At 55.9% G+C, this 12,032-nt stretch overlaps 2 protein-coding genes across 13 annotated transcripts in view; both read right to left on the reverse strand.

The window, feature by feature from the left end:
- Positions 1-390: 390 nt before the first annotated feature.
- On the reverse strand, positions 391-2,662 carry LIMD2 (LIM domain containing 2). Of its 3 annotated transcripts, none has more exons than XM_012747299.3 (5): positions 2,516-2,662; positions 1,698-1,792; positions 1,481-1,525; positions 1,268-1,407; positions 391-1,192 (listed from the first exon to the last, which is right to left on the reverse strand). In XM_012747299.3, exons 2-5 carry the CDS (start codon positions 1,737-1,739, stop codon positions 1,033-1,035), a joined length of 387 nt encoding a protein of 128 aa, XP_012602753.1. In that variant the 5' UTR covers positions 1,740-1,792; positions 2,516-2,662; the 3' UTR covers positions 391-1,032. The 3 variants fall into 3 exon arrangements, with proteins under 3 accessions (XP_012602753.1, XP_075850787.1, XP_012602754.1); XM_075994672.1 differs by having other exon boundaries at positions 1,698-1,839; XM_012747300.3 differs by having other exon boundaries at positions 2,459-2,662.
- Positions 2,663-5,129: 2,467 nt separating this feature from the next.
- The window catches only part of STRADA (STE20 related adaptor alpha), a 31,564-nt gene continuing 24,661 nt past the window's right edge, over positions 5,130-12,032 (reverse strand). For all 10 annotated transcript variants that reach the window (XM_012747282.3, XM_012747284.3, XM_012747278.3 and 7 more), the window contains 6 exons: positions 11,855-11,978; positions 9,280-9,451; positions 8,659-8,763; positions 6,674-6,915; positions 6,324-6,366; positions 5,130-6,050 (listed from right to left, as the gene is read on the reverse strand). In XM_012747282.3, the coding sequence (XP_012602736.1) occupies positions 5,898-6,050; positions 6,324-6,366; positions 6,674-6,915; positions 8,659-8,763; positions 9,280-9,451; positions 11,855-11,978 (839 nt within the window). In that variant the 3' untranslated portion in view covers positions 5,130-5,897. The remainder of the gene's footprint in view (positions 6,051-6,323; positions 6,367-6,673; positions 6,916-8,658; positions 8,764-9,279; positions 9,452-11,854; positions 11,979-12,032) is intronic.

Consider the following 12,032-nt stretch of genomic DNA (forward strand, 5'->3'; position numbering starts at 1 on the left):
GGAATAAGGGGAAGGAGGTTCTGACTTTGGCCCCTCACGTTCAAGTGCAGCAAGGCCAGGCGCCAGCACCCACTGACAGCCAGCCCTCCTGCTCCTCGGGCCCAGTGCTCGCTCTCCTGTTCACACTGGGGTGTATGTGTGAGTCTGTGGCCCTGGGGTGTCTTAACCAACCCAAAGCTGAGGGGCAAAGTGAGGTTTCAGGTATAAACCACTCTAGGTTTGCCGCCCTGGCTGGGGAGAGGAGCAGCCCCTTTTCTCAAGCCGGACTCCTCCTCCCATCAAGGCCAGTGGTACTCTGGACTGGTCCTGTCCCCACTTCCCATGCCCATGGTGAGTCTGCATCCTTCCTGCCACAAAGCCCCACCAACAGTGACACAATACAGAGTCAGCAACTGTTTAAACATTTTAAACATGTTTAAAATGGGGTTGATCACAACAGACAGACGGGTAGAAACAGGAGGGGAGGGGGCTGTGGCCAGCCCCACTGCCAGTCTCTGGGGTGCTCAGCTTGGCGGGTGCTTTACTTCCGCTTCTCCACGGACAGGGGTGGTTCGAGATGGTCGCAAGCCCCGCTGGGGCAGGCCCTGCCTTGCCTGGGCAGGGTGGCTCCACTTCCCCATCCCCTCCCCCACGGGCGTGCAGTAGCATTCATGAGGCCTAACAGGTGGCACCCTCCTTCCTCTCTGTCTCCATGGCTCAGGACCAGGCTAAGGGCGGAGGTAGATGGGGAGACTTATGGGTCGGACATGGCCAGGCCCGGGTGGCAGTGAGGGAGCTTAGGACCCTGAGGAGGGCATGCTGACTCCTTGCTGGAGAAAAGGCACCTAGATAGGGAAGCTGGGGTGGAAGGCAGCAGGAAGCAGGGCGGTGAGCAAACCCCAATCCTGGTTCCAAACCCCCACCCCTGGGGGAGAAGGAAGGAGTCCTGGAGCCGGGCCCTGCCCTGTGCCCCTCTGCCTGAGCAAGCCTCATCCCTTCCCGCCCTGCCCCTGTCCAAGCCCTGACCTGGCCCCACTGAGGGAGTGGAAGGCCTCAAGCTGTCTTGGTGCCAGGGTCCACCTCCTTGTGGGCCCAGAGCTCCTTGTGCTGCTTGCGGCCAAACCCCTCATCGTAGTTGCCTTTGCTCTTAAACAGCTGCTGAAAGTGGGGTTTGCAGTAAAACTCCCCGTGCAACGCCGCGTAGCTGCCCAGGCTGCAGAAGCAGAACAACCATGTCAGGGCAGGCGGGGCAGGGGCAGGGGCAGGGGCTGGCGGGGCAGGGGCGCACCTGAGTTTGGTGTGACAGTGCTTGCAGCAGAAGCAGGTGTTGTGGAAAATAAGCTTGTCTGCCACCAGCCGCTCCATGGGGTACACAGTCTTCTGGCAGGCGGCGCAGGTCTCCTTCACCTGGGCCCGCAAGCTGAAGGACTGTGTGGGGACACTCAGCCAGGGCCCTGCCCTGCGCCCACCCCTCCTCCCGCGCCCACCCTCAGGGCCCTACCTTGGAGCGCTGCACCGTGCTGCCGCCACCGCCACCTTTGGCTTCCTGAGGGAGAGGGGCAATCAGACCATGCCCCACCACAGCTGCGGTCACCACCCCAGTTTTCAGTGGCACTCAAGAGAGGCAAAGGGCGGCAGGCAGACACGCTGCTCCTCCTCCCTTCACCCCCAGGCCAGGCACCTGCCCAGGGGCCCCTCCCACCTGGCTGGTCACCTACATGAGATGGGGTGGCCTGGGCGGTTCCTGCAGCCTGGAACATGGCTCGTTGGAGGTGGTGATGGCCCCGAGTGGAGACGCAGCACGCGCTGGGTTCTGCAAGGGGAAGTCGGTCGGGAGGGCCCCACAGGCCCTTCCCCAGCCTGCAGGGGTGGGGGGTGTTTACAGCAGGGGCCTGGGGGGCTGCGGTTGGGACTTTCCCTAAGTCATTTCCTGTTGCTTTAGGTCTTGCCACTTCCGCCCCTCATCCCCCCACACTGCTCCCCCAAGGGGCAGGGGTCCTGAGTGGAACCGTGCGTGGGGCAGGAACAAAGCACAGGGCCGAGGGGCTGGAGGGGCGGGGGACTCCCCAACAGCCGCCGTGTGCGCCCACGGGCGGGGACCCGCCTGGGGTGAGGGGAGGTCAGGAGAGGGCGGGGCGGACGGGGCCGCGGTGAGAACCCGCTGCCCCGGCCTGACCCCGGCCCAGCGCTGTCCCGCGCCGAGGCCGCGGGCGCCCGGCTCGCTGCCCAGCCCCTGGACAGCGCCCGCCCGCCCGCCCCGCCCGGCCGAGCCGCCGCCCGCGCGTCCTGGCCTCAGTCGCCGGCCCCGCGCGGCCGGACCCCAGCCCCAGGACCCCGTGGGCCCAGCAAGCGGCACTCGGTTCCGCCCCCGCCGAGGCCGGCCCGAAGGGCCGACTCCAGACGCGGGGCCCCAGGCGAGGGCTAAGCGCGGAGTCGCCGGGCGTCGGGACCCCGCGGGCGGCGGTCCTCGTCCCCCCACCTTGGCGCCCCGTTCGGGAGCCGGTACAGGACCCCCCGGCCCGCCTGCGGGTCTCACCGGGCCCCCGCCTGGGCCGCGGGACGGGGTCGGTCTCCGGGGGGCGCCTCGGGTGCGAGGAGGGCGCGGGCGGAGGCTGACGCCGCTGCCAGTGGTCCCCGAGCGGCCGCCGCCGCCGCCTTATCGCGGCGCCGCCCCCGCCGGCCCCCGCCCCGCGCCCGCCCATTGGCTCCGCCGCGCCGGAGCCGCCTCCGGGCCCCGCGGCCGCCGCCGACCCCCCTCTGCGCTTTGTCTTTCCCTCACTCGCCGTCCCCGCCTTTGTCTGCCCCCCGCGCCGCCCCGGGGCTCCGAGCTCGCTGGCCTCCGGGATCGGCCGCCCGTCTGCCCGCTCCCGACGGAAGCGACAGTGTTGGGACAGGAGCCCGAGGGCTCCGCACCGCAGCCCTCGGGGCGGGACAAGTTTAGGTTGAGGCGGCTGTAGTAGCGGGACACAGGGCACTCCCGCACAGCCCCTGGGGAGCGGAAGGGGATAACCGGGCTGAGCCCGGGCCTTTTGCTGCCTCAGTTTCCCCCGATTGGCCCTCGTGGGCAGGTCCGGGCGGCCCCGGTCCGCCCCCCCGTGTGGGCCCTGCAGCCTCAGACACGCCGCTGGGGCGACCCCGAGGCAGGCCCGGGGTCCCCTGGTCTGGCCCGCGTGTGCCGCGGGCCGCGGAGTCCTCCCGCCGCCAGGGGCCGCCCCCGCGCGGCCCACGGAGGAAGATGGCAGCGGCGGCCGGGCACGCGGTCCCGCCAAGCCGGGCCGCGAGGCTGCGATGAAGGGGACCGGGGCACCCGCGTTCCTTCCCTTCGCCGCCTGCGGAGCTGTCCAGCAACCGGGCTCCGGTGGGACCGCCGCCTTCTGCGACCCTGCAGACAAGGGGGCCGCGGAAGCTGCTGCCCTTTGCCAGAGCCCCACCCTCCCAGCGTTTCTGTGGCCCGGGTTTTGTGTGATCAGTAATCCCTCACCCCTGGGGGCCCCAAGATGCCGAGGGCACGCCCTCAGGGAAGCGATTTTAGCACAAGGGAGCCCAGGCCTGGAGGTTTGAAGTGACTTGCTGCAAGTACCAAGCTCCCGGGCAGGGCTACTCCCTGCGCCTTAGTGCGGCCCGCTGCTAGACAGACAGGTCTGAGGCGCACGGGAGGAAGCAGGGGACGGTCACTCACTCGCGGAGCGAGCCTCGGCAACACGACCTCTGCTGGGAGGCCCGGCCTTCCTGGGCACTGGGACTGCTTGGCTTTGCCTAAAATCAGGCTGGAAGCTGTTTCGGAAAGCACAGCCCTAAACACAGCGTGTTCCCACACTGTGGCAGGAATAGAACCGGTGGCTCCGGAGCGCAGCCCACACACTTGTCAGGGAACAGAACAGCTCCCGCCTGGCGGCTGGCAGAGAACAGCAAGGCAGCTCCCCAGCCCCCAGCGATTTCCTCCTCGGTTTCACTTGTCTCCTCCAGCCTTCTGTGCTTGAGGAAGATTTGTGTTTTGCCTGCACTGTGGGCCTGAGACTCCCTGGTAGGGTGTGTGTCAGAACCCTCAAAAACTGGAGGAGTATCTTACTGGGGAAAGTTTCCACCCCTGTGAACAGATTCTTGAAGGGGGCAGTTTGATGCACGAAAAGCGAAGCCCTCAGGGGCACCGGGAGCAGGGCTGGCTGGGCAGGCCCCTAGGCCCTGCCGCGCTGCCCAGGATGGATCTGTGGGCCCAGCTGCAGGTGGCCTCCCGAAGTCAGCACTTCCGGCATGGAGAATGAGCTGACAGTAGGTGAAGAAGGTAGTCAGGAAGGAAAGAAAACTGATAGTGGGCCAGTGTTAAGAAAAGGAAAGGTGAGGAAAAAAACTGAGCTGAGGACAGGGCTGGTAATAAGTGTGACCTGGGTTTGTCACTCACTTTGCGTTGCAGGCCCCACCCCCACGCCCCTGCCTCATGGTTAATGTCATTCCCTTCATGTCAGCCAGTACCACTGCCCAAAGGAAGAAGGCTTTTTTTTTCTTTTTTAAACTGGTGTTAAAATTTCTGACGAAAAGGAAAGTGAGGGTATTTGATGGTTCAGAGTAGCTTCAGGAGAGGAGGACACTGCTGTGCCTGAGCTAGAGGAGGGACCCCCCCCGTGAGGGACAGGCAAGGGGAAAAGTGCCAGGCACCACGGGGAGAACCAGGTTGGAATCCCGCCTCCTGCTCACACACACTGGCCTGCAGCCAGACAGGACGCTGGTTCTTAGGTTACTTGCTCTTTGGGGATTGGCACCCATGGTAAGGAGACACCCCCAGTCAGGTTACAAGACAAACCCTTCCACCTCCTCTCCTGCCAGAAGTGAGCATCTTCTGCCTCTATCCTTGGTGGCTGGTCTCTAGCATCTGGACCTTTCCAGCCCCAAAGTGGTTTGATGGCCACAGGCTAATATTAAGTCTGGAAATTTTAGAGCATTAAGAGACAAATTTATTATGGGTTTTAAAATAAACTGGTCCACGTAGTGAAAGAGGCCACTGCTGCGTTTCCATAAGCACTCAAGGGCCTGCTTGGACGGGGACAGCAGAATGACTCTGCCTCTCGCCTGAACCCATGGCCATCCTTGTCAGCACAGACACTAGGAAGCCCGGCTTGTAGTTCCTTCGCTGATGCAAACACACAACCATGCCGTTCTCCAACGGATTCTCTAAAAATTTTAATTTGTTCTGACAATGAAACTAACACAGCACAAGGACTTAAGCCCTCAGGCTAGACAAAACATTATGGCCCTAGAGAAAGCGCCCAGGCCACTGGCTGGAGGCATTAAGATGGATTCTTGGTGGGAAAGGTATGAGGTACACAGATGAACCATGGGAAGGCTTTAGATGTCAGGGCCCCAGTGAGAAGCGGGGTAAGAGTAGACTTACCCCTTTTTAAAAGGACAGAAATACTCTTCCCTTCAATTACTAGGGAGTGGGTGGGGGGAAGGGGAAGAAGAAGGTCGACTATTACTTGTCCCTTCATGGACCTGTAGGATGTGGAAGCATAGGAAGAGAATGGAATTAGGCTGGAAGGAGAGCAAGCACTGGGAAGAGGAGGTGATGGTTCTCTGAGTTGATGAGTCAAGCCCCGAGCTTGGACTTCAGCCCCCAGGGCCAGAGCAGCACCTCTTCCTTCTGAGGAGCTCGCCTGAGCTCAAGCTTGCAAGATGGGGCATGCCAGCTTTTGGACTCCTCCTGATCCCTAGTTGTTGGGATTCCCTTGTGTCTCAAAAGCCCAGGAGCAGTGAAGAAAAGTCTGTCTAGGAATTTCTTTCCCAGTCAGCAGCCAACTTTCCTGGCAGAATGTCCTTTTTACCCAATCTGCACCCAGGAGGGTGGGGATGTGGCCAGCCCTCAGGAAGGGCCTCCCGTGGGCCCCCACGTCCCAGGCCGGAGAATGTGCACAGTCCGCAGAGGCTCAGAACTCCCAGTCGTCCACCTCCAGCTCTTCCAGGTTCGAAACTAGGCCAAAGATTCCACTGTGATCCTGAGACTGGCTGCCCTCAAAATTGGTGATGGGGGTGACGGGACGAAGTAATTCAGGCAAAGCCTCTGAGGCACGTCGCTTGATCTGGAGAAGGAGAGAGTTTGGTAATGGACCCTGTCGCTCTTGGTCCCAGGACACCATGGGGCAAGGAACCATGGCCCAGTGACAGATGGGCTGTCAGAGCCAACAGACTCGAGGAGCTCCTTCCTCTTGTTGAGGGGCTTCAGAAACATGGTGATTTCTCTGATTCAAAGGGGGGAGGAGAGAATACCTAAAGACCCCAAAGCTAAGGAGATGGCAGGTAGTTAGAACCAAAGGTGAGAAAAAGCAGAGAGCTGAGGGCAAGTGCTACTGTACCTGCTTGAAGAAAGAGTGGTTCAGGAGGGTGCTGGCACTTGGCCTGAAGAGAAACAGCAGAGAGACCAATGTCAGCGCTGTGCCCCTGAGTTCCCAAGTTTGCCTGCTACGCCTTCTCCTCAAGGGCCCGCAGTTTCTCCCCTCGGCTCGCCTCGGAACCATGGCCAGAGTACCCAGGCTGGCTTCTTAGCAAACCTGGGTGCTGATCTTGCTTGCTATGGGGCACTAGATCTTTCTGGGAACCCAGACCCTTACAGAACCTTCGAGAGGTACATCCTGTCCAACTCTGGTCCTACCTCCAGTGCTCCCCCTGCCCTCCCCGAAGCCCAGCCCCAGGCCAGCAGGGATACCTTGTGTCCGGGTTACGCTGAAGGCACTGCTCCACAAAATGGTGGAAGTGGGGGGAGAAGGTTCGGTGGTAGGGGTGGCAAGGTGAGTCGCCGTTGGAGGGCCGGGGGTTGCTGGTGGTCAGGTTCTCACTCAGGCCAGGGTTGGCCGTGGAGCGAGAGCGGCTCATGGTCAGCTCCTCGGTGGGGATGGTGCTGGTGTCCAACAGGCAGGGCACTGTGCCGTTCAGTTTCTCCAGCAGCATCTGGGAAGGACAGAGCCAGGCCGGGGCTGGAAAGGGTCCCCTAGAAGGTCTAGAGAGTCTCATCACAACTATACTTTTTCCAATATACAAACGTGATCTTTTGGGAGTGGCGGAAAGATGGAAGTGGAGTAAGTCTAACTTTTCCAAAGGAATGCTGTCACTGGTGTGGCAGCTACACTCTAGCGAGGCCACCATGAAAAGGAGGAAGGGATTGCACAGAAGACCCCCTTTCACATGGCTGGAAGGAAGGGCTCGCAGTTTCCTCTCTCCTCTTATAAGGCATCAAATTCCTTTCACTGTTGAGCCCTGGCCCTGGCACTCCAGCCTGGGCAACAGAGACTCTATCTCTAAAGAAAAGAAAATAGAAAATAAAAATTCAGCTCCTCAGTCTCACTAGTCACATTCTAAATGCTCAATAGCCACAGGTGGCTAGTGGCTGCCATACTGGACAGCACAGATACAGAACAGCTCCATTGCTGAGGAAAGTTCTACTGGACAGCACTGCTTCTAGATCTGAACCTCCTATTTACCATAACGAGCCTTTTAACTCTTTCCTGAATATGTTTCTGTTACTGAATTGTTTTGCTTAGATTTCCTAGACTCCTTACCTAGATTTCCATACCCTCCTTACTGGTCTACCAGATCTAATCCATCTGCTACAGTAATCTTTCTACAATGTATATCTGATGCTAGCACTCCTGTGCTTGAATTTTTCAGTAACTCCCCACATGCTTTGGGGCAGGAACCCCGTGCCTGGGGCACATACGAAGCCCTTCCTGATGCTCCCTTGCTTCCGTCTGCAACCTCGTTACCTGGCTGTCCCCCACCCCAAAACACCTGTACCCCAGCCATTTATACCCACTTGCCACTCCCAAGGGCCTGTTCTTCCTTGACTCCTCTGCCTAAGTCTCCCTCTAGTTCCCACTCTTCACACAGTTAATTGCTATTTAAGACTCAAGTGTTACCTCCTCCCAGGTGTCTTCCTAGGCCGTCTGCCTAGAGGCACCACTCCAGACATTCTCTAGCTGCCCCCTCCCCAAGGGCAAGCAGCTGGTGGCTTCCAGGGGAGGCTCACTCAGAGGCTGCACGCTACCCATGCTCCAGGTGCCTGGGACTCAGGTAGTCCTTGCCCAAACAACCTGAAGTCCACTTCCTGGATTTAATGAGGCTTGGATAAGCCTTTCCCTGGGTCAGTCTTCCCAATGGTAGACTGTGCCACTGGCTGTGCACGCCTAGGTCCTAGGGGTGGCCAAAGAACAGGCATCTGTAGAGGGCATGGACAGGAGTTGAACTTGCAGAATGGAGGTTCTAATGGAGGTTCTAAGGTGGCCAGAATGCAGTGGCATGGAACTCTGAGAAGTGGGGGAATTCTAAATTAGAAACTGACCTTCCAGGTATATTTATCAAGGTAGAAAGACAGAAGATATTTTATAAATTTATAAAAGCTGGTTAGCTTGATTTAAAGCATTTCAAATAGGCATGGTGTGTGGGCCTCCATTTGCACCCCTGCCCCGGGCTCCCCTCCCTTGGCCCAGTGCCATCACCACAGCGTTTGTCCCGGGGAGAGGAAACAAAGAGTTCCACAACTATCCATCACTCCTCAACCCCCATGGGACTTCTTAAAAAAAAGACTGTGTCTTTCACCTTAGTATCCCTGGTCAGCGTGTTGAATGCGGCAGGTGCTCAGCAAACATTTGTGGAAGGCAGACAGGCAAGGAGGAAACCACTGGGCTGCAGGCTTACCTGGGTAGCAGGCATATCCTTAAAGGGGACATGGCCATTGGCCAGTTCACATGCTGTGATTCCCACACTGTAGATGTCAGACTTGGCATCATAACCATGAAGATTCTAAGTCAGGAAAAAAAAGCCACAGATGACTCCTTTTGTAGCCTTGGTCTTGATTCTTAGGAAAAGAAAGGTAGAGCTGAGGAGAGGAAAAGAATGCCTACCCCCAAATCAGGACAGCTGCTGACACCTCTCCTTGCCTGTACTACTGGGGATTAACTGCTATTTTATAAAGAGCAAATGTTTAGCAAGTCTGTGTGACAAGCAGGAAGAAGCACCACTCCCACTTAGCACAGGGATCCAGAGAGCACCAAGCATTTCCAAAATGTTCCCCCTTCCCACAGTGGGGTAAGGATCCCTGAAGGGGGCTGACCCGTTTAGGACCCCACGGAAGGGAAAGCACATCCGTCTTATGAGTGGGTTAGGGTTAGGGTACACCGCGCCAGCAGGGCTCCCTCTAGGAACCCCTCACATTACTCAGAAGTAGAGACACCCCCCATCCCAGGAAATTTCTGAAGGCTTCCTTGGGAAGCTGTGAGTTGGTGGGGGCTGGAGTTTTTCAGGACCTGGCACACAAACCTGCTGGAGGACTTCTGGGCTGAGCCAAGGCAGAACCTTGATACTGTACTTAGGAAAATCATGGACCACACGCTGCCGCTGCCCGTGGCTGATCATGCTGAGGTTGCTGCGTAAGCCAGACAGGTAGACCTTCCCATCCCCGGAGATCAGAATGTGGCTGGCTTTGACACTCCTGTGGCGGAGGAGGGGAAAGTGTCACGGGCAGCAGGAGCTCACACTACAAACCTTTGGTCTGAACCCATTAGACCCAGTTGGTCAGCACACACAGACCCTCCTCCCCTGTGTGCATTTTATTTATTTATTTATTTGAGACAGTCTCAATCTGTTGCCCATGCTAAAGTGCTGTGGCGTCAGCCTAGCTCACAGCAACCTCAAACTCCTGGGCTCAAGCAATCCTTCTGCCTCAGCCTCCCGAGTAGCTGGGACTACAGGCATGTGCCACCATGCCCGGCTAATTTTTTCTATATATTTTAGTTGGCCAATTAATTTCTTTCTATTTGTTTAGTAGAGACGGGGTCTCGTTCTTGCTCAGGCTGGTTTCAAACTCCTGACCTTGAGCAATCCACCTGCCTCAGCCTGCCTCGACCTCCCAGAGTGCTAGAATTACAGGTGTGAGCCACTGCGCCTGGCCCTGTGTGTGCATTTTATATGTACCGTGTTTTCTGAAAATAAGACCTACCCATAAAATAAGCCCTAGCAGGATTTCTAAGCATTTGCGCAATATAAGCCCTACCCCGAAAATAAGACCTAGTGATGGGTGTGGCTACGCAGCGTATCTGCACAACCCATGCATTTTGCAGAGTGGTAAAGAAGACGAGCAGCCCTTCTCATCTGCCCCATCATGACAGCTACTATCCCAGAGGTGACGGGCAGGCCCCCAACAAGGTCGGCTCCCCTTGTCAGGTCCCAGCCATCCTGTGCGCGCTGCAAGCTGAGGCTTTGAGGGGAAAATAACACATCCCTGAAAATAAGCCCTAGGGTGTCTTCTTGAGGAAAAATAAATATAAGATCCTGTCTTATTTTCGGGGAAACACAGTACATAAACACATCTTATGAAAAATTTCAAACCTACATTAAAAAACAGAAAATAGCATGACCCCATTTATATATCACCAGATTTTAAAACTTATTTATATATATCCTGTTAAGTTCTCTTTTATGCTCATAGACAACCTCTTCCCTATCTCTTATTAGTGCTTTTAATCTCCACTTTTCTTTATAGGCATTCTTATAAAGTATACCACTGTTTTGCATGCATATATTTTAAATTTACCTAATGGTTCTGTGGAATGCATCTCATCCTTCCTTTTTCACTCAGTGCTATGGTTTCAAGATCCATCTGTGCTGCTCTCTGTGTACATCTAATCTTTGCTTCCAGTTGCCACTGACTCTGGGATGGGATCTAATGCTTTCATGCCTCCATTCACCCAGGGAGGGACTCTCATACTACCTCTAACCAGCACAAATATGAACAGTGACAAACTGCATACATGTCCTCTGTTGGGCCTGCATGGGGGTTTCTTTGGGGAACACACCCGGAGGCAGCACTGTAGGTTCTGTGACCCTGGCTGGCTGCCACTCTCTGGACAGGAGGTGCCCACGTCCTTAACACACTGGGCCTCACCCAGCCTCCTAACCCTGCCAGTCTGGTGTATATAAAGTGATACCTTGTTTTCATTTGCTTTTCTCTGATATGTTAGGGTTCCTCTTATGTAAACTTTGTATCTTTTGCCCATTTTTTTAGTGCTTTGCTGTCCTTTTCTTGTTGATTTCCTTTTTACTAATCTCCTCTGTGTTTTAAACAAAGCTAATATCTTCCGCTCTATCACCTGTTTCTTAACTTTGTTCATGGTGTACTTTATTGGATAAAAATCTTTAATCTTGATATAATCAAATTCATCAATTTTTTTGCCTTATGTTTTGTGCTTCTAAAATGTTGAGATGTTCTTTGCCTCAGATCACAAAAGTATCGCCTCACATTTCCTTTTATTTAAGTCTGCAGTTTTACATTTCACATTTAGGCCTTTGATCCATCTGGAGTCCTCCCTTGTGTGTGGAGTTAGGCAGTGGTCCAGTCTTACTATCTTGCCTACTACGCACCTACTTCCCTGACACCACCTATGCAGCAATCTGTCTCTGCCCTGGCCTCTCAGCATAGGACCAACTCTGGGGCACACACGGGTGGAGGCAGGAGGCAGGGGAAAGAAGTTCACATCAGATGTTTCTCTCACACAGTAGGCAGGACCAGCCTGCTCAGCAAAGAGAAAGTCAATGGCTTCAGTACTAGCAGGCTAAGTGACTGCTTCCCCAAGTCAGTGACAAGGTCAGAATCCAGATCCTTGATTTTATTTAAAAAAATTGTTTTCATATACATATATTATTCCAGGCTGGAGTACAGTGTGGTGCAATCATAGCTCACTGCAACCTTAAATTCTTGAGCTTACTCAGGGATCCTTGATTTTAAACTCTGGCATGAAGCCAGAGTTTAATTTTAGTCAAACTTCAACTGTTTATCTGAGGGCTCACAGACACAGATATCCACTCTAGTCTAGGGTGAGGCCGCCTACGAATGTACCTGTGCACATATCCCATGTGGTGGATGTAGTCGAGGGCCTTCAATACTCCCTGCAGGATGTAAGCAATTGCCAGTTCGTTCATGCCATCCATGAAGTGTGTACAGATGAGATCCTTGGCGGACCCTGAAGAAGAGAGTTATAGGGAGGTAGCAAACAATAACAGAGGAGGAAACCAGC

Source organism: Microcebus murinus, chromosome 18 (genome assembly GCF_040939455.1).
Source record: "Microcebus murinus isolate Inina chromosome 18, M.murinus_Inina_mat1.0, whole genome shotgun sequence".
Lineage (NCBI taxonomy): Eukaryota > Metazoa > Chordata > Mammalia > Primates > Cheirogaleidae > Microcebus > Microcebus murinus.

What these genes read in the sequence shown, in the direction of transcription:
- LIMD2 (XM_012747299.3), bottom strand. Translation starts at nt 1,739, where the DNA reads ATGTTCCAGGCTGCAGGAACCGCCCAGGCCACCCCATCTCAT. An exon ending in GCACGGTGCAGCGCTCCAAG is followed by an intron (nt 1,408 to 1,480) that starts GTAGGGCCCTGA and finishes GTCCCCACACAG; the next exon opens with TCCTTCAGCTTGCGGGCCCA. An exon ending in CACTGTCACACCAAACTCAG is followed by an intron (nt 1,193 to 1,267) that starts GTGCGCCCCTGC and finishes CTGCTTCTGCAG; the next exon opens with CCTGGGCAGCTACGCGGCGT.